A 27,984-nucleotide genomic window follows, 5' to 3' on the forward strand; every position below is an offset into this window, starting at 1 on the left:
GCCAAAAATAACCAGATACTCAGGAATAGACTCATGGCTGCAGCAAACATTGACTCATTGAGGTTAAGGGATGACTGGCCTTTCCACCTGCAGGAGACTGTAACTTGAAAACGTCCATTTGCCACATCAGAAAGCTCAGTATGAGGTCAGACTCATACTGTGCTATTGCCCTCGGCCCCAGGGCAATTGCTACATCCAGGGAGGGGGCGGCAGCATGCGGAGAAGGAACGAAGAGGCCTTATGTGTGTCACCCACATTCCAGTTCAGGCCCCGAGTATACAAATATGAAGATGATCCCATCCGTGCCTTCAGTATAACGAGTACTGTAATCGGAAGAGAGGGTGGGGTGTAAAGGACCCATAACCACTGAATTTCACAGCAACGTGATAATGCTAGATTATGTGACCCCTTTCACAGCTGTATCCCTAGAACCAATGGCTGTGTCTAGCAAATAAATGCTCGGTCAATACTTGTCGAATGGATATATAGTCACCGAGGGCAACTAGAATAGACTGGGAGTTGTAATAGGTCTTCAAAGGGAAATACCATTAGAGCCGTTTGAAGGAAGATTTTTAACCCCCAGCTGAAGGAGAAATAAAGACATCGCTGAATTTACCTCTCTTGCAAGAAATCCATACCCATTGTTCTTTTTTCATCCCCACGGAGCAGTAAGCCCAACCTGCGTAGAGGAGGGTTTATCAACAGAATCAAGCGCACGTGAAAAGTTTACTAGAGATGTGCAAACTCACCTCCACTGTCAAAATCTCTACCTCTGAATAAGTTATATGTAACCTTTGAATCTTTTCACGCCTTTCATGACCCATTTTCCTGCTGGAGCCGTTTTCCTCTTTGGTTCTTCAAGATGACCATAACAGAAGGTATAGTGTGGGAGGTAGGAGTGGGTAATAAAGGTGGTAGACGTCCATGGAATATGTGGGTGGGTCCAGAGAAGCTCGCGGTTCAGCAATTAGTTGGTTTTCTTAATTTAGAAAGTCTGACCTAGGAGAAAGATATGCAAACACCCTAAGCTGTAATCAGCTCAAGCACGGAGACTCCAGGAGGAAAGGGTTAACCTCCCCAAAGTTTTGTCTTTACAGTCACACCCTCTCAAGACGGCTTCGTCCACTCTCGCGAGAGTTTGCAAAAAAGATACAGCTTTTAACAAACCCCGCCCCCAGCCTTCTTAGTTGCCGAGCAACGATGCAACCAACCTCCACAGTGCGGGGAAACTTGGGAACTTGCTCTCTTTCCCCTTCACAGCGCCGTCCTCCTCGGGGAGCCTGCGTCAGCGAGTCCTACTGGAGCCCCGCCCCCTGGAGTCTGCGGGCGCCGATTGGTCGAAGATTCTCTCCAGGTGAGGACCAACGTGGGGGTGGGTGGAGCCAGGCGGGGGCACTTGAATTGCGAATGACTGGTGTGCGGGGCCCCAGGCCACAGTGTGTAGGCTAGTGTCTGCTTCGTTACCGGGGAACTGCCGGGGTCACTGCCGGGAGGGATCTTGGGGATCATAGGGTGAGCGACAGCTGCACTGCGCCTGGAAGAGCCTGGGAGGGCGGGAGGAGGGGGACTGCGTACACCCGGATGAGGTGCGAGACGAAGGTGCCCTGCTGTTTCGGGGAAGTGCGGGCCCCGAGACGTAGCCCGGAGTGCGGACCTCCAGGGATTTGGATCGCAGCAGGTGTTTGCGTTGGAGGATTTGCGTGGTCAGTGGGAGCACAGCCAGTGCCAGATCCTGAAAGCCATAGGACCTTCCTTCTCACTAATTCCTTGTCTGGGTTTGGGGAGTGAGCTCGGGGGCTCTCCCACCTCAGTGTGAACTGATCTGATTACGCCTTAGGGTGTTTGCATACCCTTATTCTGTAGATGACCTTGAGGAAGTCATTTACCACCTCTTTTGTGCCCCAGTGTTCCTCCTATAGACTTTTCCCGGGGATAGATGGGAAGACGGTCCAGAGCAAGGGCTTGAGAATAAGAACACCAGAGGAGAAATGGTGACGTGCTGAAATCGGGGTGTCTGTCCAGTTACAGTTTTTCCTTAAGGAAACATGTTTGATATTTTTCCCACGTTCTCATTTTTTTTCAGGACTGAATCATACCATTGGACTGCCATTAGTTTGTGATAATGAACTTTATCTGTTCGCAACCACCCCCACCCCACCCCAACTGCTGCCACTACTCTCCCCGGATTCTTAAACTAGAATTTGAGGTCAGGAAGGACTTGGATAAGCCACATAATTTGATTGACCTCAGTTTTTCAATCTGTAAAATGGGAAGGAGTAATAATGGTAGTAAAATCTACCTTATTACAGGAATATTGGATAGAGTGAAGGAGATAATTTATGTGAATGTTACTCCTAAGTCAGCATTATAAATGCAAGATTCTAGTGCTCTATTTATATGTAGATGAGGAAACCTAGGGTTCTGGGTTCACGCCTTATCCTAGGGCAGTGGTCGGCAAACTCATTAGTCAACAGAGCCAAATATCAACAGTATAACGATTGAAATTTCTTTTGAGAGCCAAATTTTTTAAACTTATTCTAACGCCACTTCTTCAAAATAGACTCGCCCAGGCCGTGGTATTTTGTGGAAGAGCCACACTCAAGGGGCCAAAGAGCCGCATGTGGCTTGCGAGCCGCAGTTTGCCGACCATGGTCCTAGGGCATGTAGCTGTCAACTGGGAGAAAGAGGGCTGGACTTTTTCACTTACACCACCCGGATCCTCCTCACCGAGTGATTTGAAGGACGTCTTCTTCCTTCCCTCCCTTACATTCCCTGTTGTCCCTTCCAGACATCTGAAGAGCCGCCATGTCTGAGGATACCGCATCTTCCTCAGAACAGAACGATAGCAGCTATCAAACCAAAGCCTCAAATCTTCGAATGTCTGAGAAGAAATGTTGTAAGTTCTGGCCAAAGGGAGGGTTGCGCTCTCCCAGAATTTTATCTTGGGAGTATAGTTGTAACCCTAGACTTTGCTGCTTGGTGGGAGTGAGAAGTAATTCTTTGACATGGGAATCGAAAACAAAGTCTGCAAGGGGGAGTTCCTGTGTGAAAAAGTGGACTCGGGGAAATGCCTGTCCTTGGGGCTAGCCTGCGGGTGGAGCCCAGCCTTTTCTTACTGCTTTCTTCACCTGAATCTCTGTCTCCTGGGGGGTATCTGCGCACTGGATGCTGAAAGTTAGGGCAAGCATTAGTAGTACACACTGGGAGGAAGGCAGAGGGACCCTGTGCAGGAATTACTTGGGGCTGACATTGTTAACAGTTTCCCTTTGTTTTTCTTGGGCTATCAGGCGTCCTCAAACTACGGCCCGCGGGCCACATGCGGCCCGCCGAGGACATTTATCCGGCCCGCCAGGTGCCGCTGCCTGTCCTGCTTAGCAGCCGACGAGTCCCGGGCCCACAGTGCGCATAGGAATTTGTTCATAGTTTTTTTTTAAACTATAGTCTGGCCTTCCAACGGTCTGAGGGACAGTGAACGGGCCCCCTGTTTAAAAAGTTTGAGGACACCTGTCTACATTTTGTGAGGGGACTGCTCCTTGGAGACATTGCAAGGAGGAACGGATTTCTACAGCCCTCCGTGGAATCAGCCCTGACATTAGACTTTCCACTGTATCTTGGGCACCTTACTTTCTCACGGGTTTAGCCTTTGAACTTTGCAGATTATGTTCCCGACAGATTCATTCCTTTGGGGACAGGTTTCACAGGAGTTTTTTAATGCTGGTTATTTAGACAGAGATGGCAGGTGGGATTGCAGAGAGAAGAAGCAGTTGCGGTCCTAAGCATTATTATAGACCTCAACAGTGCAGAGGGTCAGTAGGTTCAGAAGGTCCTGGGCCACTGGGCCTCGGAGGTCTTGGGGCACCTAAAGGAATGCCGATCCTTCTCCCCCTGCGTCCAGATTGCATTTTCCCATCAGTCAGTCTTCTCATTTCAGTGGTTACGTATATTGGCAGGTGGAAACAGCCGAGCAGCATGAGACCTGGAATCATCTCATGTTCAAAGCTTTCCCCAGAGGCTCGACCTTGATGTCATGCCCTTTTCAGTCTCATGATTAATGATGATAATCTCTTCACCCAGCGCCGATGAGGCTTGCTGGGTTTGGGGTTGTAGCAGGGGCAGGTGGTTTGGCTGTGATACTGGGGTTGGCATACTTCTAGGGTCGCCTTTCTCTGCCAGGGCAGAAACTTAGGTACCTCGGCAAATACCCCATGGGAGATAACCAGCATAAGTGCGATGTTTTTTAGGGCAGCCTCTAGAATAAGAATCTCTATGTTTGAATCTGGGATTTAATACTTCTTGGCTGTGTGCACTTGAACAAGTTGCTTATCCCCCTTTGTAAAATTAGGATACTAATAGCATGTCCCCCCAGAGTGATGTGAGAATTAAATGAGTAAATATAGGAAAGCACTTAGAATAGTGTCGGGCACGTAGCTAGGTGTATTATTTTCACTGGCGGTTCTATTTGCATGTTGTGTTTATTCTTGAAACGTATAAATTGAATTGTGGTCTAAATGCTGTGATGGGAGCTCTCTATTTAAAAGTACCCGGTGAAGAATTATATTTTCAGTAAAGAATATTTTCTCCTCTTATTCGACAATATTGTAACTCAGATTTGGGGGTTTGGATGCACATTTTAAAGAGAGGTGCACTTGATTCACAAGGGAACAGAGAGCCCGTACATGAGTGGGGAGGAGTTGATAATAATCGTGGGAGCCTCTGACCTTGCACAATGCCCAGTGTCAGTCCCGGCTCTGCTTTATTCTCCGAAGGAATCTCCTACCTGCCTTCCTGACTCTGCAGTTTTCTGCCCTGAAGGCTTCTGATTAGCCAAGAAACAGTACTTCCAGGTTTCTAGCCCTCTAGGCTCCTAATTCCTGGTTTGGGCTCCCATCCTCGCAGCTCCACCCTCTGCCCCACTGGAAGCATTTGGGTTGTCCTAAAGCCACTGTTCTTCATTTGCCCTATCTCTTCTCCCTTCCGGTTGGACTAGGAAACTGTTACCGTCAAAGGAGAAATACAGTCATGAGAATATGAGTTAATCCATTTCCTTTTCCTCTGTTATTTGCCTGTGTCTTGGAACAGGCTCCCCAGGCTGCTCAGCGTTCTTCTTACCCAGCAGTTCCTTTATTAATAGCTCAGCCATTATCCCCTTGGTGCTAATTACACCTGTGTTGGCTGACTTGGTCTCTATGAAGTGACTGAGCTGATTACTCTAGGGAACCAAAGCCCCAGGGGTCGGGGGAAGGAGAGTGCTGATGGCTGGGGTGCCTTTAAGGTGCTCCGAGGACTGCTGTCAGGGCTCTGTGAAAGCAGTAGTGTGTGGGGGAGAGGTCTACATGCTTTTCTTTCTTCGTTTCATCTATTCTTTGCTACTTTGAGTAGGTCTGGAACAGAAATTCCCATGTATACCTTCCCCTAATGACAAAAGCAGCACATGTTCATGAAATATTCAAACAGTACCGAAAGAAAGTGAAAAGTAAAAAATCTCCCACAATTTCTCCTGTCCCTGTTAAGTTTGCTTCTTTCTAACAAATCATTCTGGTTTGTTATTAATATCCTATTAAAGGAAAAAAGGTTCAAGCTGTACACGTTTGGTTCTGCTGCCATTATCCCCCCGCTTCCCCCTTTTAACCTTGCTATATCTTGGACATTTCCTTCCATGTCAGTAAATCCAGATTTACCTCATTCTGCACAGGATTGCATTGTATGGATATGTCAGTCTCCCCCTGATGGACATTTCCGTTTCCAATTTTCCACTATCACAAACAATACTGCAGTGAGCATCCTTGCGCGCGCGCGCACACACACACACACACACACACACACACACACAGACCTTTGCATGTTTGTGCTAGCAACTTTTCTATAGAAATAATAGAAGAAAAGATAGATACATTTAAACTGTTGATCAGCATGACTGTCCTACAAAGTTCTGTACTGTAAACTGTTTTAATATTTCAAAGTAATTGATGGTAATTGGGCATTATTAGCTATAGTTGCACTGATTAATAAAACAACTTTCTTAGCAGTTTGGGTATTTCATGCCTATTAGTCAAATAGTAGAAGGAGATAATTGTCAGTTTTATGACTTCTGATGAGTAAAAAGAAGCTATTACTAATGAAACCTACTTTAATGGGCAGTGTATTTCAAAAATGTTGGATCTACTTAGTGCAAATAGTGAACAAGACCTTGATCATGAAAAGGCTGGGAACCATTGGCCTTCCAGGCCACCTTTCAGGATTGGATTAGAAAGCTTGGTTGTGCTTACCACATGGCTCCTTGGTCAGGTGATGACCAGAGCTGGAGGCTGGGACTGAATGGGTGGTCAGGAAACCAGGAGTCTGGTCAGAGCCCTGACCTTGACTCTACTGTGGGCCATGCTGAGCTTGAGTTTTTCTGTCTGTAGGAGGGAAGTCACCAAGCCCTCATTTCCTCATTTTCATGAGTGTGTTCATGAAAGGAAAATAAGTTTAAGATGGAGAAAGTGAGTTAAACCCTGGGTAAAGAAGATAGAAGAGTCAAGATTGAAACAGCTTTCCATGATATGCCAATGGGCATGTTACATTGTCTCTGAAATTAATCAGCACGAAGTGTCTACTACTGAAATTAAGGTGGTGGTGGTGCTTTTTAACAGGCAGGACAATCTGTTCCTGGTTCTGCTAATGTGGCAGTTTGAGACAGGAAGTGTGGAAAATGAGAAGCCCTGGTTGCGGCAGATGTTTGTGGGTGGATTGTGGGCAGAGGCAGGTGGTGTGGTTCTGGGGGCCGCTGTGGGGAGACATTAGTGACTGTGTTTTCTTTTGTTCCGAGCCCTCTGTCCAGTTCGGTTTACATAGAGCATCTGGTTCCTTCACTGCTTTCAGAGCAGCTCCCAAGTATCAGTTTATTTTCCGCATTAGGGGGGTAACAAGACCTTTCGGGAAGTGCCTAATGGCCTGGAAGGTGTGGACAAAGCAGGCCTAGAAGTGCAGGTAATGAGCCAGATCATGGGGGATGGAGACGAGCGAGGCGCTGGGCTGGAGAAAGTGAAGACTCAGGAGGATTTAAATACTGAAATCCCGGGGCAGCTGATCCCAGGTAGATAGAGTTGCCTGTTGGGGGTCAGAGGTCAGGGATGAATATCAGCTGAGGATCTCTTGCTTTTGTGCTGCAGATGTGATGAGAGATGAAAATCACTTCTGGTGCCCAGGGCCAGGAATTGTCTATGTGCCAAGTCCTCTGACCCTGAGCCTCCCCCTCCCTCACCACTTGGGCCACTCTTTGGCTTCCGTGTACTTCTTGCCCAACACCCCTAGGAAACTCTCTTCCTTCTGAGGTCTGTTCTCTACCCGGGCCCTTCTGCCCACTTCTTCATTGAGCTCTTTTGACATTCCTTTCCCCGAAGAAAAAAAGACAACTTTTCCACCCACGTACCCCAGCTTTACAGAATTGTTTCCTAGCCGTATGGGGCCGCCTTGTCCTGGGATAGAGCAGCGTCAACGACTTGGAAAGCAGTGCTGGGAAGTGAAGGCAGTTGGTGCTTTCCCTCTCCCGTCCCTGTGCCCTTAGAGGGGCCCACAGAGCCCCAGCCTCCCAGATGACCTCCTGCGGGTCTTGGCCCCAGGAAAGTGGTTGGCAGCTGTGCAGGGCCCTTACCCATCGCTCCTCTAACAGCAGGATGGGCAGAGAGGAGCCAGATCCTAGGGGCAAGCTGATGAGAAATCACAGGCTCTTTTTAAGGAGAAAAGCCACCGAGGGAGCATGAAATCTGGACTCTAGTACCAGCTCTTCCCTGTCTTATTGTGTGTCCGTAGGCAAGTCACCTGGCTGACTCTGAATATCTAGTCCAGACCCCCCTCTCCACAACCCCCCGAACCCCCCACCCCCGTCCAGTGAGTATGTAAATGAGTATTCATGAAGTAAGTTTCCTAAGGAAGCCTGGACCAATGACTGATCTTGCTTCTAAATTGTCTTGCTTTCTTGTGGGCCATTGAGGCAGGCTGGCTGTGATGCCCTTGTGGGCTAAGCTTTACTGAAGTTTTCTGAGGTCTAGTCGGAACCTGTGTCAAGTAGGCTTTTCTGCAGTCTGATCTCACCGTGGTTTAGAAATTCTGGCTTAAGCTCACGTCCCGAGTGCAAGGCCAAAACAACTCGAAGCCAGGCTCTTTTTGTGGTGGGCAAGCTAATTCTTGCCCCTGGCTCTGAAGGGATAGACGAGATACTCAGCCTAGACACTCTGTTGGGCCTATTATAGGAGCCTGCTCAGTTCTAAACGGGTAGGATCTGCAGACATAAGACTCTCCTTCAAAGCTTTATCATTCTTGTGTTAGGCAGGGTGCCATCCTTACTGTTTTTCTATCTCTTTCCACCTTGGGTACCTCTGAGACCTTGGACATGTGAAGAAAACATGTCTTCATGTTCTGGGGACTTGCTGAAAATCTACATGACTCTTCAACGCTTTCAGGAGGGTTTGCCTGATAAACCTTCAGTTTGCCTTCCCAGTCTTCCTGGACCCTTGTCTCACAGAGGTGTTTGAGGATTAAACAAGATTCTAGCTATGAAGTTGCTAGTTCTATGCACGAACCGTACTTGGCCCCTAGTCATTTAGCTCTATTCTGTCTCATTTCTCTCTAGCATGGGCATCCTACATGACCAACTCCCCGACTCTCATTGTTATGATTGGCTTGCCAGCCCGGGGCAAGACCTATGTGTCCAAGAAACTCACACGTTACCTCAACTGGATTGGAGTGCCCACCAAAGGTAGGTGCGGGTCGTTCATTCTTTGGGAAGGGAAACGATCAGTTCCTCCATCTCACAGGCCTCTGCAGGATTTAGTCTTCCTAGCCTCAAGGTTAGAGGGTGCTTCTGGAAGAAGTAGTTGTTACTTCTGGATTTGCTGAATTTATTCTTGTTCACAGACTTATTTCCTCCTGAATATATGATTCTATCCTCCATGCCTTTGACGGCACACACTTTACATTTTTAAAGCCCTTACCTATATGTCATCTTGTTTAGTCCTAGCAGTACCCCAGTGAAATAGCAGAAGTGGCTGAGGAAATTGAAACTGAGACAGTTTAAGACTTGCCCAAGGTCTAATAAGACTGAACTCCAGCATAATTTGATTCTTAATCTGATATTCTTCCCTACATACCTTGGTGCCTTTTTTTTTAATCCCCTTGGCCACTGTGCCATTAGACCAGGATGTCCCTCCCCTTTGGTGGGGCCATTGTATGGTCTCAGTGCTTAAGGGTGTTGGTGTCTTCTGCAGTGTTTAATCTTGGGGTATATCGGCGTGAAGCAGTCAAGTCCTATAAGTCCTATGACTTCTTCCGGCACGACAACGAGGAGGCCATGAAGATTCGCAAGTGAGTGTTCTGAGGCCTGACCTCTGGGCCAGCTCTTTCTCGGCCATCCTAAGAGAGGATGTGATGGGGCTTAGTTTTCCTTTCAGTAAATATTTTGTGGGGATTTGAAGTGGGAGTTATCTTCTGGACAGGTCCCTTTGGGCTTGTGTGGGTAGAAGAACAGGGCTCAGGGAGATGTATGTATGCTTGCAGATTAAGCCTACAGAGGGAGAAGATAGATGCATGGGGTGGGGGAAAGGGAAAGATGTAGGCTGATAGAAACATCTCAGTGGGGAGTTGAAAGGTCTAGTTAGGGAAGTTTTTGACCAGTGGGAAAACTAAGCAGGAAGGGAGGTGACTCCTATAGCAACCCAACTGCTCCGGTCTCTGGCTCTGCCTGAGCTCGGTCTCCTGCACTCCTCCTGCTGATTTCCTCTGCTCTCATGGCAGACAGTGTGCTGTGGTGGCACTGGAAGATGTTAAGGCATATCTCACCGAGGAGAGCGGGCAGATTGCGGTAAGCCTTGCCTACCTCTTCCCCGTCTTGGTGTCTACCCTTTCAAAGCTGTATAGCCCGCCCCCCACTCCCCCATCTTGGGTCCACCTTGGTGGGATTCCATTTTTGTTCCCTACTCATTTTACCTTGTGGGCGCTCTTCCCAGGTGTTTGATGCCACCAATACAACTAGGGAGAGGAGGGACATGATTTTGAACTTTGCCAAGGAGAATTCCTTCAAGGTAGGATCTGACTCCACATTGGAGGAAAGGGGATAAGTGGAAGTGGGAAGTTGGAAGGAACATGGAGATCTGTTTGGCTCTGGTGAGTGAGGCCAAGACTGGATATATGATTCTGTCCTCTTGGGGCAGGCCCACAATCCTTGAGTGTTTTCTTGCAGGTACTTTCTCAGACCCTTAGCCTGTATGTCTGAGGCCCTAGGGATGTGGTAAGAGTTATTTTTAAATGAAAAGGCCTTGAAGGTACTTTCATGAAAGAAAATCCTGGGAGATGTGGTGGCTGGGTGAGGTAGGTATGAGCATGTGCTCTTAATGAACAGCCTGGTCAATTTTGACTCATTTATCACTGCCCTCTCTTTCTGGCCAGGTGTTCTTTGTGGAATCTGTCTGTGATGATCCTGATGTCATCGCTGCCAACATCCTGGTGGGTGACACCCCCATATACCACTACCTCTTTATCCTTTGTGCCTGGTGTGTAAGGGGGGGGGGGCGGCTAGGAGGGGAGAGTCAACTGGGTAATGAAAGAAAGAAATAGACATATTTAACATCACTGACTAATCTATTTGATCTGCCAGAGCACCGTTTTGTACTTCCACACTCTTGGGAGAGGAAACAGGCTTTGAGGAATAAAGTAAGAATTAGCTATTGAATGGAGACCAAGACTTAGACTGTAGGATTCCTGGTCCCATGTTCTGGGTATTAGCTGGATGTGGAGACCTAGATGTATTCTTAGAATAGACCAAACTCTCATGATCTGTCAGGGCCACTTTCTAGGAAGGTCATCTGCCCAGCATTTGTCTAATGGTCAGAGTCTAAACCAGTGCCCATTTGATGGGTTGTGCTGTGCCAAGTAGACATCCATGCATGGTATCAAGATGGTGCTCTCCCAGCAACATGGGAACTTGGGATCATCTAAGGAAGAGGCGTCTGGTCCAAGTCAGGCATGCATCAACTCATGCATCTTTATTCTAAATGGTCATGGGGAGAAATGGAAACACATTCTGTTTTCTTAAGGAGATACATAAAGGGCTCAGGGCTCAGGAGCAGCTTCCGCTGCATGACTGCTGGCTGTCCTTCAGCCAAGGGCAAACACATGACTCCCCAGTTGTCTTGCCCTTCTGGGTTGCCAGGATCATAGGACAGAGTGGGGGTGGTGCTCAATGAATGGGGATTGCCAGAGCTGCAGTGAAAGGCCACTGCTGTGCACTTCCTTTTCTTTATTTAGCTGTGGCTGTTTGCAGCAGGGCTAGTGCGGGCAGACCTCTGACTAGTCCTGCTCTTCTGTGATTCCAGGAAGTAAAGGTGTCAAGCCCTGATTACCCTGAAAGGAACAGGGAGAATGTGATGGAGGACTTCCTAAAGAGAATTGAGTGCTACAAAGTCACCTATCAGCCCCTGGACCCAGACAACTATGACAAGTAAGGTTTGAGGCCACGGTTTAAAGGGCATAAATACGGATCTCATTTGAGGAAAGAGCCTTTCTCTCCCTGTTCCCAAGCTTCCTTCTGCCATTCCAGACTCTTGTATCTCTTCAGAGAAACAAGGTATGGATTTGTGGCTTCTATGTGGGTTGCATCTTACCCTTGAACACTGACGTGTTTTGTTTTGTTTTTATGATCAACAATTCTTCCTCTCTCTCCTCTAGAGCAGGGGTGGGGAACCTTTTTCCTGCCAAGGGCCATGGGTATTTATAACGTAATTCGTGGCCATACAGAATTATCAACTTAAAAATTAGCCTGCTATATTTGGTCAAACATTTCATTAACTCACCCCTAATGCTTTGGCAGGGCCAGACCCAATGATTCTCTGGGCCTTGTACAGCCTGCAGGCTGGACGTTCCCCACCCCTGCTCTAGAGCAAGATTTCTCAACCTCCACATGATTGACATTTTGAACTAGATTAATTCTGTGTAGTTGTCTTGTGCATTATAGGCTATTTAGCAGCGTCCCTGCCCTCTGCTCACACGATACCAGTAATAACTTCCAACCTGTGACAACCTAAAATGTTTTCTGACATTGCCTGGGGAATAAAATCACCCTTGGTTGAGAAGCACTGCTTTAGATCAGTAGTTTTGAACTAGGGTAATGTAGGGTACCTCTTAGAGATGTCTCATCAGCTTTTGATCAATTTTAAAAGTGTATAGTGTATATTTGTGTGTATATATATGTTAAATAATATATATTAATACATATCCATGCATATATTACATATATAACAACACATACAATATAAAACAATGTGTATGTTATATGCATGTACTGTATATGTAATATGTATCTTGTTATATATAACAGGTAACATGTATATAAATAAAACGTGAAGTTCTCAGGAACATGCCTGGCTTAATGAAATGTCTGATCACTGCTAGCTGTCGCTACTATGGCAGCATCTATCAGCAAAGTGGTGTACAATACATGTTAACTTGATGTGTGTGAGTTATAGGAGCCATAGCAAAAGGTCAGGTTCATGTTGAAGAAAGATGTGTGCGCATGGAAACTCGTGAGGACTTGGAGTGCTAAGCACACAATAGACTATACAGATGATGTATTGTAGAATTGTAAACCTGAAATCTATATAACTTTATTAACCAGTGTCACCCCAATAAATTTTAAAAAAAAGAAACCTGTGAGAATGTGGCCTTTGAAAAGGCATGCAGCCGCCGTTTCCAGTTCTGTCCCAGTAAGAATGCAGCCCTGCGCCCAGCAAATGAGACAAGGGTGCATAGCCACTGTCGAATCACATCAGTGGTCTGCTTCTGAGTCTTTCAGTTCCTTCAAGGGGTTGCCCAGAATGTTAGTATTTGCAGATGTTCTTTATAAGAGGTGGCAGACCACCACCCTAGATATGGCTTAATAGTACATTCTTTAGTTACCCCCAAAGTCCTATACATAGAACAACATTCTGGAAGAGTGTGTGTGTGTTTATAGATGTTATCTCTGGTGGTAGGCTTACGGGTGATTTTTATTTGCATCAATGTACCTTTAAAAAATTTTTTTTGGAATAAGCATTATTATTTTTATAATGAGGTAATTCCGTGATGGCCACAAAGCGATCTGTCCACGGAAGTGCCTTTGAGAGAGGATTGATGTAGATAGATGCCGGGAATGCACAGAGGTTTCTCTGGTTCTGCTTCTGCCTCCCCCTCACTGCTGGTGATGCTGTACTCTGGCCAGGTCTCAACCTGTCAGATGGGGGGTTGTGCTTCTCACCCAAATTCAAGGTTAGCAAAACCTTAAGATCATCTAGTGTAGCCCTTGACGGGAGCCTGAGTTCTGTTGATCACGCTTATTTCATGGCACAGTGTAGGCACTGAGAGACTGGCCAGGAGTTCGGGAGATTGTACTTCGTCTCGGTTCTGGGGAGTAATCCAGCTCTTACCATTCAGCTGGGTGGGGCTGTGACAGGGGAGGAGGAGAGCTGCTATGAGTCTGTGAGGAACTATGACATCCTTTCCCCTGCTACCGTTATCCTCAGATTTTTATACTCAGGGGATTTTTCCCCCTCTTCTGTCCCAGGGATCTTTCTTTCATCAAGGTGATCAATGTGGGCCAGCGGTTTCTAGTGAACAGAGTCCAGGACTACATCCAGAGCAAGATAGTCTACTACCTCATGAATATCCACGTCTATCCCCGCACCATTTACCTTTGCCGGCACGGAGAGAGCGAGTTCAATCTCCTGGGGAAGATTGGGGGTGACTCTGGCCTCTCGGTGCGGGGCAAACAGGTGAGTAGTTGGCCAGCAGGCTGGATTTCCTAGGCTTAGAATTAGAGGGCATGGTGGAGGTCATCTCTCTTATCCCCTTACTTCTTCCTAAACCCCATTGAGGCTTAGGTCTCAGATGGTCAAGCAAGGGCTAAAGGCTTTCTTGTTCACTGATTCTAGCTCCGTATTGAAGTGTGGATGACTTGGAACCATTTCTGCTGTGGTCGTTCAGCCATGGGTTATTGGGCACAACTTGTGTGCTTAGCAGAACACAGGGAGCTTCAGCTGAAGCTGTTTTCCTCTTGGGTTTATTGCACGGAGCAGCTTCCAGATGTTGACTGCGGTCACGCACAGTGCCCTCCTAGGCTGAGTGAGCAGGTGTATGTGTGTGTCCGTGTTTCTTCTCTTGAAACTTTTATTTCAAACCCCAGTTTGCCCAAGCTCTCAGGAAGTTTCTGGAGGAACAGAAGATAGCAGATCTCAAGGTGTGGACGAGCCAGTTGAAGAGGACTATCCAGACTGCGGAATCGCTGGGGGTGACCTATGAGCAGTGGAAGATTCTGAATGAGATTGATGCTGTGAGTTGGCAGCTCTGGTGGCCCGGACAGTCTCTTACTTATTCAGGCAGGAACTCTCAGATGTCACCATTTGGGCAGTTTTACCTAACATCTAGAACCACCAGTTAGAGACACTGAAGAAGCTAAAACTGGCTGGTGTGGGGAGGAAGTGGGAGCAGTTCTGCCCCTAATTAGGGCTTCCTGCCTGCTTGAACACCTGTGCCAATAATGGCACGCCAACCAATTTTGGGGCACCTGGGAGTTCCATTTGGTACCTCGGTATATTTTCTTCCTGGGCAAAAGAAATAGCTAACAGCTCTTTTCTTTAATTTCTACTTAGACCATTTGGCCAGGCATTCCAAAAAAAAGTTCTTTCCATTGTTTCCTTGGCTTTCTCTGTCCTTGAGCACAAAAGTAGGCATTTCTTTTTCTTTTCTTCCTCTGCACCCTTTTATGCCTTCTGCAAGAATTCCTCTTCCACTTCCTTCCACTTCCTCTCCTTCCCTGCTTCCTGTTCCTTTTATCCCACTGACTTTTCGTGACCTTTAAATTCCCCACAGTAGTAGGAGAAAGTGGCAGCTTACCCTAGAGAAGCCGCCTTCTCTCTGCCGTGGCCCTCACCCTGCCAGCCCCAGACACCCTGGCCAGGCAGTTGCAGGACATGCAAGGACCCGGCACAGTGCCCCCGGCACGTAGTAAGAAACTAGTGTTCCTCAGTGTCATCTGCCTTCGTTGGGTGGGGCTGTGCGGGCCAGTCTACCTCTGTAAGCCGGTGCGGCTCCCTGCAGGGCGTGTGCGAGGAGATGACCTATGCCGAGATTGAGAAGCAGTACCCAGAGGAGTTCGCACTTCGAGATCAAGAGAAATATCTGTATCGCTATCCTAGCGGGGAGGTGAGATTCCCTCATGTTGCGCCTCTGCCCCGCTCTGTGCTGGGAGTTTAGTGTTAATTTGGGGGAAGGATTGAAGGTGATTTGGGGGGGATCTAGAAAGGGTACTTAAGGCAGAACTTAGTTTATCCTCCTGTCTTTGGGTCCTCCTGTTTTTAATTCAGCTTAGGCAGTGAGATGCCTCATTCATTCGTTAAGATCTCTAGGGGAAAGCGTGGCAAGACAAACTGTGTTGAGTATGATGTAGAATCAGCATGATCTTTTCCACTTTATGTTTCATTCCACTCACTACATCCCACGCCCAGATATGGGCACCAAGTAGATAGATGGGCTGTGAATGAAATCTCTATCATCTTCAGTGTTTTGGGCTATTTCCTGGTCTAAGAGGCTTCACAGTCTAGGGATGTGTGAGATGAAGGTAAGTCAACATATGACCGAGGCTCAGGCCTCCAGGAGCCCCTTGTTGCCTTATGCTCTGCCCGTTAATCTGGGGAAGAAAAAACCCACATGCCGAATGCAGATTTTCTCTTCTTGACCTGTGGTTTCCTCAGGCTGAATGTTGCCCTTGAAAGGTCTGAATATTCTTAGGAGCTTCCAAGGCTGGGGAGTTAGCAGGCGACATGCAGTCGCTGAAGCTCTAGGAGGAAAGCCAGCTGGGGAGGAAGGAGCGGTGGCCTCTTTAGTCTGGACACAGCCTCTGCCTCGGCTGCCAGCTTGCGCCCGGCCTCCTAGCAGCCTGCCCACTTCCCCCCACAGTCGTACCAGGACCTGGTGCAGCGGCTGGAGCCTGTCATCATGGAGCTGGAGCGCCAGGGCAATGTCCTCGTCATCTCCCACCAGGCTGTCATGCGCTGCCTCCTGGCCTACTTCTTGGATAAGGGCGCAGGTGCCATTGAGGGAAGGGCTGGGAGGGGACTGGACTCCGGGGTGGCACCAGGATCCCTGGCAACTGAACCTCCGCCTCTTTCACTCAAATTGGAGTACATTCTTCAGGCACCAGTGTGGGGCGCCCAGCAGCCACCGAGCCAGCTATTTGCTGAATTGATTGCTGGTCCAAAGACTCCCAGTGGAGGGGCTGCTGCTGGGGCTGCTCAGTCCTGCTTGGCTAGAGGGCAGCCTCGAGCTAACCCTTCTGGCAGCATCAGAAAAGCGGTTGAACATTGCCAGCTTGTTACTTTGGCTACTAGGAGGGTGGTATCCTAGAAGCATCTTCATCCTTAGATGTAGGACAGTTGCTGGGTGTAGCTGGAAGGAAGTGCTACTGCCTTCTCTGACACTTCCCTTCCCGACCTACCTGACCAGCTGGAAAGCCTGCAGGCGGGCCACACTCTTCCCTTCCATGGGGTCCTGGCTGCAGCACTGACTCCTGTTTTGTCTGCATGGAGGGATCTAGGCCATACAGTTGCTTGGATGGCTTCTTTGGTGGCTGTCTTGATAACCGTCTGGGGTTTAGGGAAGGAGCTGTCTAACTCTAGGTCAAGGTTAAGGGAGGAGTTGTATAACTCCAGGTCAAGGTAAAGAAAACTCCTGAGCTCCTTAGTCTCTTTCTGCCACTAGCTTGGCCTTACTCCATACTAAGAGTCTTCCCCGCCTGGTCTTTCTGCTTTCAGATGAGCTACCGTACTTGAGGTGCCCTCTCCATACCATCTTCAGACTTACTCCTGTGGCCTACGGTAACTATGCATTTAGGAGCTGGGCAGAAGGTGGGGATTAAGGAAGGTCAGGATTTCTCTGAAGTTTGTGTAGAAGTTCAACTTCATCACCCCTGTATGCCAGGAAAGCTCTATTTTTAAATGTATGTGGGTATTTGGGAACATAGGCATTCTTTTCTGGTGTGCTTTCCCATGCGGAAACAGGAATCTTTCTCGGAGCTTTGCCCCCCCAAAGGCCTCTTTTCTTTCCTCTGTGTTCCCAGGGTGCAAAGTGGAAATGATTAAGGTCAATGTGGAGGCTGTGAACACTCACCGTGACAAGCCAACTGTAAGTATTTCCCACAGATGAGCATGCAGGTGCCCTGCCACCTTGAGTCTTTGAACCTTTGGCTTCAAGACACTGGGGTTGCTTTTATGTACGAAAGGAAAACAGATCCAGAGCTCACGTCCTAGGTAGTCTGCTCACTTCCAAGAGGCAGAGATGTTGGCATTACTATTCTTAGAGATTAGTACCTCTTTCATGAGTCTTGACCTTGGAACCTCCTGGAAATTCAGTTAAAAATGCAAAGCGTTTGGCTGAAGTGAAGTGCACTGTCCTCCTCCCTTTCCCCTCCCCCCACCCCTTTAGAAAGCAGGATCCAGCAGGACCTGTAAGGTGGGGTGAAGAGGTGCAGTTTTGTTCCTAGGTCTGTCCTGATAGTCTGTTTGCTCTTAAGTAAGCCCCTTCCTTTCTGTATCCCTCTTTCCTGCTTTGGAGTTTGATGCTTAAGGAGTGTCTCCCTCCACAACCCTTTAGCTTCCTGGGGCTAGGGGGCCAGGCCGCACCCAGGGCTCAGGAGACTGCCTCAGGAGCAGGATGGAGGGAGCTGTTGTGGTTATAAGCGTTATTAAACCTTCACGAGTGAGCTTTTGTCTTGGCTTTCATTTGTGTGGTGTCCCTCCGTTTCTAATCAGAACAACTTTCCCAAGAACCAAACCCCAGTAAGGATGAGAAGGAACAGCTTTACACCTCTGTCCAGTTCGAATACAATAAGGCGTCCAAGAAATTACAGTGTTGGGAGCCGGCCCCTCAAGCCCCTCAGCCCTCTCCGTGCCCTGGACATGCAAGAAGGGGCCGACCAGCCGAAGACCCAAGTCAGCATTCCGGTGGTGTAACTGTGTGTTTCCCTCCAGTCCTGGCCTCCCGCCCTTGCCACTAATCACCAAGGAGTCATTTAACTTCCAATCCCCACCCCCGACCACGAACGTGAGGCCGTGTGTTGCAGACCAACCTTAGCTATCCTGCAGTGTGAACCCTCTCCCTGTCCTGGGGCAAGGTGCCGAGTTGGGTGCTTCAGGACACGTCCTCGTTGAGTGGTCCGGAGGAGGAGGAGGAGGAGGGCTGGTGGCCCCTGGGCTGATTGGCTGACCTGGGACTGAGGCTAAGCAGGGCCAGTGCATTGGTTCTTGTCAGTGTCCGGTGTCTAAAGGGACTGATGTTAGTAAATGGGGGGTGGGGTGGAGGGGGGCACTGAAGCCCATTTTCCCTTTACCTTTGTCTCTTCAAAGTGTGCTTTACTCACAGTTCTTACCTGCCCGCTTCCTTCCCCCTCCCTCATCTCCTCATTGGATTGTCTAGTGTGATGCATGTCATTGTCACTGTAGTGTCTGACTAGGGGGGAAGGGAAGGTCAGCAAGAGAAATTCTCTCTGCAGGGGGCCCAGGTGGATGTGAACCGGGGGAGCCTTTCTTTTTCTTTCTCCTTCTCCCTTTCTCTCAAGCCGGGTCTTGCAAGGGTCAGCCTAGACAGGGGTCCTCAAACTACGGCCCGCGGGCCACATGCGGCCCGCCGAGGACATTTATCCGGCCCGCCGCCCGCCGGGTGCCGCTGCCTGTCCTTCTTAGCAGCCGGCTCGTCCCGGGCCCGCAGTGCGCATAGGAATTTGTTCATAGTTTTTTTAAAAAAACTATAGTCCGGCCCTCCAACGGTCTGAGGGACAGTGAACTGGCCCCCTGTTTAAAAAGTTTGAGGACCCCTGCAACATCCACAGATGCTCTGGAGCTAGTAAGTGGATGTAGGGTGAGAGCTCTTGCCTCCTTTCATGAGAAATAGCCCTAAGGCTTTGCTGCCCTGGGGAAAGCTGGCTCTGAGAAAGGGGGAAGTAGCTTGGTTTGCATTTCTCAGGAGCCAGGCATAGGGCTTTTGGCAGCTGTGGGGTGAGGTTTAGGAGAGGAGGGCGGTCCCCTGCTGCTGCAGGGCTGTCGCAGGGCAGGTCATATCTGTTCTCCAGTGGCTCCCAGCTTCTTTGCCAGCCTCTGCCAGCCAGTGACCTCTGGGGCTGTTTAGAAGGACAGTAACCACTGATTCAGGAGTCACCACTGATGTTTGAATTGCTCAAGTCAAGAGGCAGAGAAGAGTTCATACAGCTGCTTATTATTTTCAAAACACTCCTTTTTAATTAAAACATCTCGAGGAGGCTTTGGGACCCTGCGGGGTCTAGCTCTTCACTGCTTATATTTATTTCCCTATTCCGTTCTGTCACTTTATTTTTTCTGTAGGGTTAAACAGAAAATGTTTACAGCAGGGATTCTTAGCCCCTGGGAGACTTAAGATGGCATGCTTCTCCCCCCGAATTTGTATGTAAAACATGAATACATGGGCATTTTTCCTAGAAGCAAGTCTAGAGTTCTCACAAGAGATTTTTAAAAGAGTGAGATGACTCCCCATCTTAAAGTTATCAGTTTGTCTTTTAGAAGTAACCAGCGAGAACATAGTAGCTGTTTGCCCTGGGGGGTTTGGTGACAGAAGACCTTTTGTCAAGGTTCTTATCCAGGAATCATCCTTTGAAATGTACACATGCCTGGGTCTGCTTTAGGCTCGATGTTCACTCAGAATCTCTAGGGTTGGGGTCTGCACGTGCCTGTGGTTAAACAGCTTCCCTGTTGATTCTGGTGCATTCTCCAGGTTGGAGCTCTGTTCTGTGAAGTTGGGTAAAGGAATACTGGGACAGTAGTTCCTTAGACAAAGCAGCAACCTAGGGATTCTGAATCTCATGGAGCGAGATGTTTCGCAGGTCACAGTACTAAGTGAAGCGATGCCTTCAAAAGCAGGCTGCTGTGTTTTAGAGTTACTCTAGGTCCTACTCCCATCTTTAACCATTTACATTGCAGGAACAAATCACTATGTAAATAAATGTCCTTGGCTAATCGCTGGGGATTTTAAGCACCTGGAGATAGGCACTGAGCTAAAACCTGTAGGTTGAGAAAGATTATCATCAGAGGCAGCTGACTTGTGACCTTGAGTCCTTTATTCTTATATCTCGAATAGGACATCACAGTGAGTTTCCTAAGGCTGCTTGTCTAGATTCTGCTTGGAATTACCTGCTCTTCCTGCTTAGCCATTTATATAATGTGTACTTAGTTCTCAATTTGTGGGGCTTTGGGCTGGGTGGAGTGGAGGTGCAGGGATAGGTGCTTGCCTTGAAGAAGGTTATATTAGAGACAGGGCATATAATTTATAATAAGTGAGCATTTGTGAAACAGCAACACTGAGTCTGTAGGTGTGGACACTAAAGTGGAGTACAGATTACTTCTGACCTTTCTCTTGTCCTTGACCATGAGACTGACCAAGTTGGGAGGTGGGAATGCCCCTTCCCCACCTCCCCGCCCCATTGTGAGAATGAGGTGTGGTCTACGAGGTATGTGTGGCACTTTTAGGAGGTTGCCTCATCTACTTTGCTTGGCTGGTGGTATCTTTAGCCCTAATGAACATTCATTCCACCTTTTCTCCCGCTATGCTGTGAGAGTAATTCAGAGCTAATGAATGAGGAGGAGCATTTTGCTCCAAAGACTTGGGATTTGGGCTGTACATACTCCTAGTGAGAGGAGAAGTCTAACAACTAGCATTATGTTACCTTGTTAGGAGCCCCAGCATTAGCCACAGGTCACTGAGATATTCATGAGGATGACTTCCCTGCACTACCCCCTGTGCTAGTTTGCTTCTCCCGGAAGAGGATCCTGAGGTGGTCTTAGTATTCTCAGATAGGACACAAGAAATTAGAACTTGACCACAGCAAGGGCTTCAAGCATTCTTCATTTTTAGAGCAAGATTTCTCAAGAGAAGGTTCAACAGGAAGAAGCTGGGAGAACATAGGATGGAATAGAGCTACAAATTTTATTTTATTTTATTTATTTCATTTAAAAAATATATATTTCAAAAAAAAATATATATATATATTTTTATTGATTTCAGAGAGGAAAGGAGAGGGAGAGAGAGAGAAATATCAATGATGAGAATCATTGATCAGCTGCTTCCTGCACACCCCCCACTGGGGATCGAGCCCACAATCCAGGCATGTGCCTTGACCGGGAATCAAACCATGATCTCAGTGTTCATAGGTCGACAGTTAACCACTGAACCTTGCCAGCGGGGTGAGCTACAAATTTCAGAGAAGGCCTACTTCCTATTTTTTTTTTTTTTTGTCCTCCTCTCTTGTTACTTGATTGTGTATTGGTAGTATATGCACATTACTATGATTATGTCTATATTACAAATTCTATGAAGAAAGGGTGGACTTTTTTGCCAAGCCTGTCAGTTTTGTTATAGGAGTAATAGGTGAAGGATTTAGCATCTATCTATTGGTAGAAAATTGGGAAAGAAAATCACTATATTCAGTTTTTCTACCCCTCTCCCCCATTTTTCAGTTGCAGTTGCCATTCAGTTCTATTTTTTTATTGCTTTAAAGCTGAAGGAAGAATTCTGTGACAGACTTTAATCCTCAGATTTGAATTTAGCTGTTACTTATCTGTATTGTCCTGATTTTGTTTTGGTAAGGGGATTGTTTTACATTCAATTGGAAAGCAGAATAGGGAAATATTTTAAAACTCTTAACATGTTGTGCTAGGTGGTCTTATCATTATCTCTGGGTTTTATTTTTGTTTTTTTCTGTTTTTTGTTTTTTCCCCCAAGAAGTTAAGAGTTAGGAATATGATGTTTGTTTTCCTAGACTGAACAGTTGAGTGTTTCCTATGAGACTCTTGCTGTTCCTCTTTGGAACCTACTTGATCTTCAGAGGTACTGGCATTTTGAAGGAACATGAAATAGCTGTTTGGAAATAAATCCATCTTAAACAGTATTTCTATGAGCAGGAGTTCCGAGTTCCAGAGAAACTATGGGTGCTTGGGGTAGTGAAAGGACAAGGGGGGAAGTGTCTAAAAATTGAGAGAACTATATCTTACGCACAGTTCATTGTCTTCTGCTAAGCGCAGAAGCCAGCCTGTGTGTGTTTTCAAGAGATTGATAAATTTATCCAGGTGTTCCAGTGTGCATTTAGACATGTTTGTGTTTTAAAATATTTTAATTTAAAAAAAGTTACATAACAATTGAGTCAGGTTTAGCAGGATTGATCTCTTACTTCCTATAAAGGTGACATAGACACCAGAAGTATGTCCAGGCATTTAGTTGAGATTCAAAGTGTCCAAAAGACTGTATGTAGCAATAGCTATGTCCTGACTCACTGACAGACTCTGAAAGGATTTGTATGCTGACTGACAGACTCTAGTGGGGTCCGTATGCTGACTGACAGACTCCAGTGGGGTCTGTATGCTGACTGACTGACAGGCTCTAGTAGGGTCCGTATGCTGACTGACAGACTCTGGTAGGGTCTGTGTGCTGACTGGCTGTACTAGAATATGTAAGCTGACAGTCTGACTGTTTTGTAACTGTACCAGTTGGTAGTATATTATTGTAGTTCTCTGTCTATTGCATGTGTCCTACAAAGAAAGGAAGTAAACACTCCACATGTGTTCTTTAGGAGGAAGTTCTGTAAATTATGATTTCTAATAGACATTGCTTTTAGAGTAGCAGCCAAAGGTTCATCATTTTTAGAAAATGAAGGTTGTGTATCACTTGTATGACATTTTGTAAACTCGGCTAAGGAAATGTCTGCTCAAAGCCTGAAATGGTTATTCTACTTGAAGTCATCCCATTCATTCTCCAACTTCTAGGCGGATTTCACTTTTACCACCTGTGTCTAAACCTTCTGTGTCCACAGCTTCTCTGTTAAAGAATGTAGCACTCCATTGGATAATGTGGTGATTTTAGTCTGCCATGAATTTGGCACTTACTCATGACCTAATAAATAAAAATGCAAAGGTAATTTTGCGTTCAAAATTGATTTTAAGAGGTGGCAAAGTATTCTTTTTAGTAAGCCTTTCATTGGGGCTCTATGACTGATATTTACCTATTCAATGATTTTGTTTCTGAATTGCTTGTGTACATTTTTTTTATTGTTGTTGAAGTAACTAGATCAACTCATTCTGATATGGTAATGGTTTTGCTATGGCAAAAACAAAGGACTGATCACCAGCTGTGCCCGGGTTGGGAATGGGCTGAGTACTATTGGGTTGAATGGGAATGGACTGAATTGGGAACCCAAGCAATAGAAGTATCCTGCTGATTTCCTAGGCACAGCTCTGTTGAAAGAAGGAATGTAAGTCCTTAACAGCATTCTGATTTAATCTGGTGACATTGATATCAAAATATGCCACTCAGATCCACAGAAGGTGTGTATAACTGTACTTGAAATGTGTTTTGTGTGTGTGTGTGTGCAGAATGGGTAAATAAAATTGTTGAGTAACTTGAACCTATCAGAAGGCTCCTGGGTTTTTTGTTTTGTATTTTGGGTTGTGTTTTCTACCCATTCCATCCCTTCTCCCCCACTGCCCCACCCCAAGCTTTGCCTCACACTGCCCAGTGATTGAACCCCAGACCAGCCAAAGCCAGTTCCCAGTGACTGGAGTCCTTGGTCTAGGCATGGCTCTTTTCCACCACCTTCTGGGGAAGATGGGAAGGACATTACGAAAGGCATGTGAACTTCTGTAGGAGTTGTGTGTACTTTTTGAGAATGACCTCTACAAGAATTACCTGTTACCTTTGACTTCCATTAACAACATGTAACTCACTATTTATTATAAAGAAAAATCTTAAAGATCTCTTAGAATTTAATGGGCTGTTCCTTCTAAAACATCAGCTGCCTGTTTCTAAAGAGGTTACAGTCAGTGGGATAAACCAGCGTTTAACTTCTGGGACAGGAAATTACAGGTGAATTGTATCACCATTGCCATGTCTTACTCCTGTTACTCTAACAGAGACTGGGAGCTCATTAGACCTGCAGACTCTCGGGCCCCATCCCAGGTTTACTGAATCAGAATCTTCGTCTTAACAGGATTACCTAGTGATTCACAGGCACACTTCACATTTGAGAAACACTGTTCTAAAGGGAAGAATTTCTCCCAAGTTAAAACGTTAAATTCCAATTTAGGGGAAGAGGTTGATTTCTGCTCTGAAGTCATCAGTCGATTTCAGAATGGGCTGGGATAACTACGATGGTAGAGACCCCCCCTCAGAAGCCAAGTACCCCCGACTGCAATGTTACTCTTGGCATGCGCTTTTGGCTGGTAGAGCCTACCTACTCTCCTTTTACCACAGGGCTCCCTGCAGCTTCTGCCTCTTTTCCTGGGCATGTAGCTTATGGTCCAGGTGTAAAAGGACTGCCTGGTCCAACCTGGCACAAGGAGAGTGTTTTTCTGGGAAAGAGGCCCCTGACTGTGCCACTGGAGTCTGCCTGACTCCCAGGAGTAGAGGGGTGTGTGCAAGCACACCAGTGTCTGTGCGCATGTCTGTGTGCAGATGGGGTGTGGGCGGTGGGGAAGCAGTGCAGGGATTCTGCTCTGCTTTTCTTGACTTGCCAGTTTGGTGGTGGTGTAATTGTTTTGTTTCTCTTCCTCCCTGGCTCCTAGGCAAAGACCTCGCTGGCTGTGCCTAGACGCTCCTCTCCGGCCTCCCTCCCAGCGCTCTCCTGATATGGAAGCTGAGGCCAGACCTCCTTGGGGGATTGGGATCTGCTGGAAAACTTGGATGTCAGCACCACCAGGGCTTGATCAAGAAGTGAAGTGGGGATTGGACATTTGGCACCCCCAAAATGGGGCCTGGAAAAGCATCACCACATTTCTCCCCCTCATGCCCAATGGGAATATCAGTTACACTGAAAAACTTAACTTCTTTGTGCCTCCAAATATTAACAGCCTGAACCGGTTAGTTTTTTTTTTTTTTATGATCTCTTTGCCGCGTTTGGCCCAAGTTGGCCAATCTCACTCTGTTTCGGTATCTAGCACCCTACCTGTGACTGTCTCTAGCTGGCTATTTTTTGTCTAAGGTGCAAATACACCTCTCAGATTTCATTGTTTCCAGGTGAGAGGGCTGAATCCCAGTAAGTCTTTTCTGTGCTGTATGAGCTGGTCTCCCATCCTTTCCAGGTGAGCAGGATTGGAGTACAATTTACATAGATTAGCATTCACTTTTTTTTCACATTGGAAACAGACAAATTCACCAGGCGAATGGAGGGTATGTGAGTAATGCAGTCCCTGAAATCTCTCTCCCGTGGTGATGGAAGAGTGGTGTCCACAGCAACCTTTTCCTTTAGATAAGTTTTGCTTGTTCCAGGCCCCTCGAGGGCAGGATCTGATTCTAGGCTCTCCGCTATAGCTGCTGTGTTTTCTATATGATGCTGCATGCCTCTCATGGCGGAAGAGGCTAATGTTCTCCGTGGTGGTTGGGAATGAGGGCTGAAGAGAAAAGCAGGGTGCCATTTCCATCACATGAAGAGGTAAAGAAGACTCCTTGGGAATCAGCTCTACCCGGGAATTCTTTTGTTTTCAAAATAGGTACCCTTCTTTGGGGTTTGTCACCATGACATGGTCTCTGAAGAAAGCTGTGGCTGTGACTTTAAGAGCAGCTGGTTTTCTGACGCCCACCTCTTAGCTAGTTGTCTCTATTTTGGTCTACCTGTCTCATGTAAAACATTGGAGGTGCAGGGGAACCAAGCTCTTAGTCAGTTGGTTTCCCTTAAAGATAAGCCAGATAATTATCCCCTAGATCAGTGATTATCAAATATGCAAACATGTCTCTGTAGATATTAATGTCACTTCCTGAAGGAGGATGACAGCTCCAAAAGATATTATTATATCTTACACTCAAAATCATTGCCTTTTTTTTTCAAGAATGATAAGTTTTTAAGCTTTTACATTTTTGTTTTCTTTTCACTCAGATGCCCACTTGCTGGGCAAGAGGGTGAGTAGCAAGAAAAGTAATGAAATGTAGCTTTTTTTCAAACGGTTCTTTTATACTGTGGTTGATATGGGGCTGTTACTGAAGATGTGGTGAGCTGGGCTGCAGGCAGCTCAGCATCCAGCACCTAGGAGCTGCTTTTATATGCACAAAGCTGCCTTCAGAGAGGCTTCTGGCTCTGCTCTGTAGCAGGTGATTTTCATCTCGCTGCTTGGAGCATGCTGTACTGTACTGGTTGTGTTCTTGGGATGCAGGTGTTTTTCTGCATCTACATACACTGTCTTTCGATGATCAGATAATTTGTTATTTATTCATCCATGTAAGGTATTTTTTAAGTCCCCATAGTAGTGTTTGCATGTATTTAATCAGAATGTACGGTCATTTGTGTTGTCATTTTTTTTTTTTTTTTTGGTAGAAATTGCGGTCCTTGGAGCATTCAAGTCTATTGTTCATAGTATTACCTTAAGTTAAATTTCCAGAATATAGATATCTGTCTTCTGTAAAAGGCTAATAACTGTGTTAAAGCACAGTGGATTTCTTTGAATACTGTTTTGCTCATCAATTTTTATCTATAAATCAAGAGATGCATTTCTCTGCACAAAAGTTGATCTCCTTGATCAATAAAATCATGCTGAAATATGTAATATGTATTGCTTTTGTAATAAATACAATAAAAGTTATTTTAATTAAAATGCAATTTTTGAAATCACACACAAAAGAAGATAACATTGGATACATTATACATACACTTTAATAACATCGTGCAAAATGTGTTTGAAACTAGCTTCTTTAAAATTATCCTTAAATTATTAGATTGTGTATATATTTCCAACTGATGGTTTTAATTGGTGACTCCTGCCTTTATCAAGTTCATTAGCTTTTCAAAATGAAATCAGTGGGATCATTACAGTCATGCATTATTGACATTCTAAAGCTTTATTAATTTATTTAACATATTTAATGATCACTTATTGGTTGCCCTGCAATGGCTAACAGGAAGTCCCTGTCCTCTTTCTAGAGTTTATGATTGGAAAGGAAAAAGTGAACAGCAGTTCTGTAACTCATCCCTCCCTACTGGGGATGCCTTCCCTCATAAATAACCTTGACCAAAAACATTATTAGGTAATAGTTATGTAAATGTTTATGATAAAGGGACTTTGAACACTCTCATTAGCGTCAGTAGCAAAAGAGATAAAATTAAATGTTCGTAGTAACAGTATAGTCCAAGGCATCTGATAGAACGAGAACTATTTATCAGTTCTCCAAGTGCAATTGAGAGACAGTGGTTATAAGTATTGCTAAATGTTCTGAGCTTTAGCAATATATCTGGAGGAGTCACAATGAGGGTGTCAAGGGTGTAATTTCCTTAGATCTCTAAGCACCTTTGGAGGTGTTTTCTTATCCACCAACTAATCCATCCTTTGTAGAAGGCTGGGCGGGTCTGGCTTCATTAACCCTGTTTTACAAATAGGTAAACACCCTTTTTGAGTGGCTCACCTCAACACTGATTGAGTTTTTGTCAAAGCCCATACCTCAGAACAAGGTAAACCATAAGATTTGTAACAGTGAAGGCTCAACAAACACAACATACTAACTACTATTTTTAAATGTAGCTGGAAACTTAACAAATACATCAGGATTAGAAAATGACTATTCAGGGAGTGCCCCAATGATGGTCATTATTTGCTTGATTTCTGTAGCCTTAATTATTACATCATGTCGTAAACCTCTTCAGGGTCTTCACTGAGGACTCATTGTGAGAAGAGTCAATCTTCAGGCTCATTAGCTTGTCCTGGTTGGTGACAACCTTACTGGCACTTCCTGTGGCAGTTGGGCTATCACCTACTACCATGTTCTCAATGTATCCAATCTACATTCTTTGTCTTGAACTCATTTGAAAATTTGACAAAAGCCAAGGGCTCTCCCCAGAAAAAGGTAGACACGTGTAAGTTTTGCATTCCATTTATGGAGGTTAGGACCTCCTCAAACCCATCCCTGTGCATCAGGGTAGGAAACCAGGAG

General features: G+C 46.2%; 1 protein-coding gene across 8 annotated transcripts; it reads left to right on the plus strand.

Moving 5' to 3' along the window:
- Nucleotides 1-1,200: 1,200 nt before the first annotated feature.
- Nucleotides 1,201-26,642, plus strand: PFKFB2 (6-phosphofructo-2-kinase/fructose-2,6-biphosphatase 2; the record flags this gene model as incomplete). Of its 8 annotated transcripts, none has more annotated exons than XM_080647917.1 (15): nucleotides 1,201-1,372; nucleotides 2,801-2,896; nucleotides 8,612-8,737; nucleotides 9,246-9,342; nucleotides 9,772-9,838; nucleotides 9,984-10,058; nucleotides 10,423-10,479; nucleotides 11,349-11,473; nucleotides 13,571-13,778; nucleotides 14,189-14,335; nucleotides 15,103-15,207; nucleotides 15,961-16,090; nucleotides 16,815-16,877; nucleotides 17,120-17,184; nucleotides 17,811-18,137. In XM_080647917.1, the coding sequence occupies 15 exons, from the start codon at nucleotides 1,201-1,203 to the stop codon at nucleotides 18,009-18,011; spliced, it is 1,734 nt and encodes a 577-aa protein (XP_080504043.1). In that variant the 3' UTR covers nucleotides 18,012-18,137. The 8 variants fall into 8 exon arrangements, with proteins under 8 accessions (XP_080504043.1, XP_080504037.1, XP_080504041.1 ...); XM_080647911.1 differs by having other exon boundaries at nucleotides 1,260-1,354; nucleotides 2,789-2,896; XM_080647915.1 differs by having other exon boundaries at nucleotides 1,260-1,354; nucleotides 2,789-2,893.
- Nucleotides 26,643-27,984: the final 1,342 nt, after the last annotated feature.

The sequence above is a fragment of the Plecotus auritus genome (genome assembly GCF_963455305.1).
Source record: "Plecotus auritus genome assembly, chromosome: 12".
NCBI classification, from domain to species: domain Eukaryota; kingdom Metazoa; phylum Chordata; class Mammalia; order Chiroptera; family Vespertilionidae; genus Plecotus; species Plecotus auritus.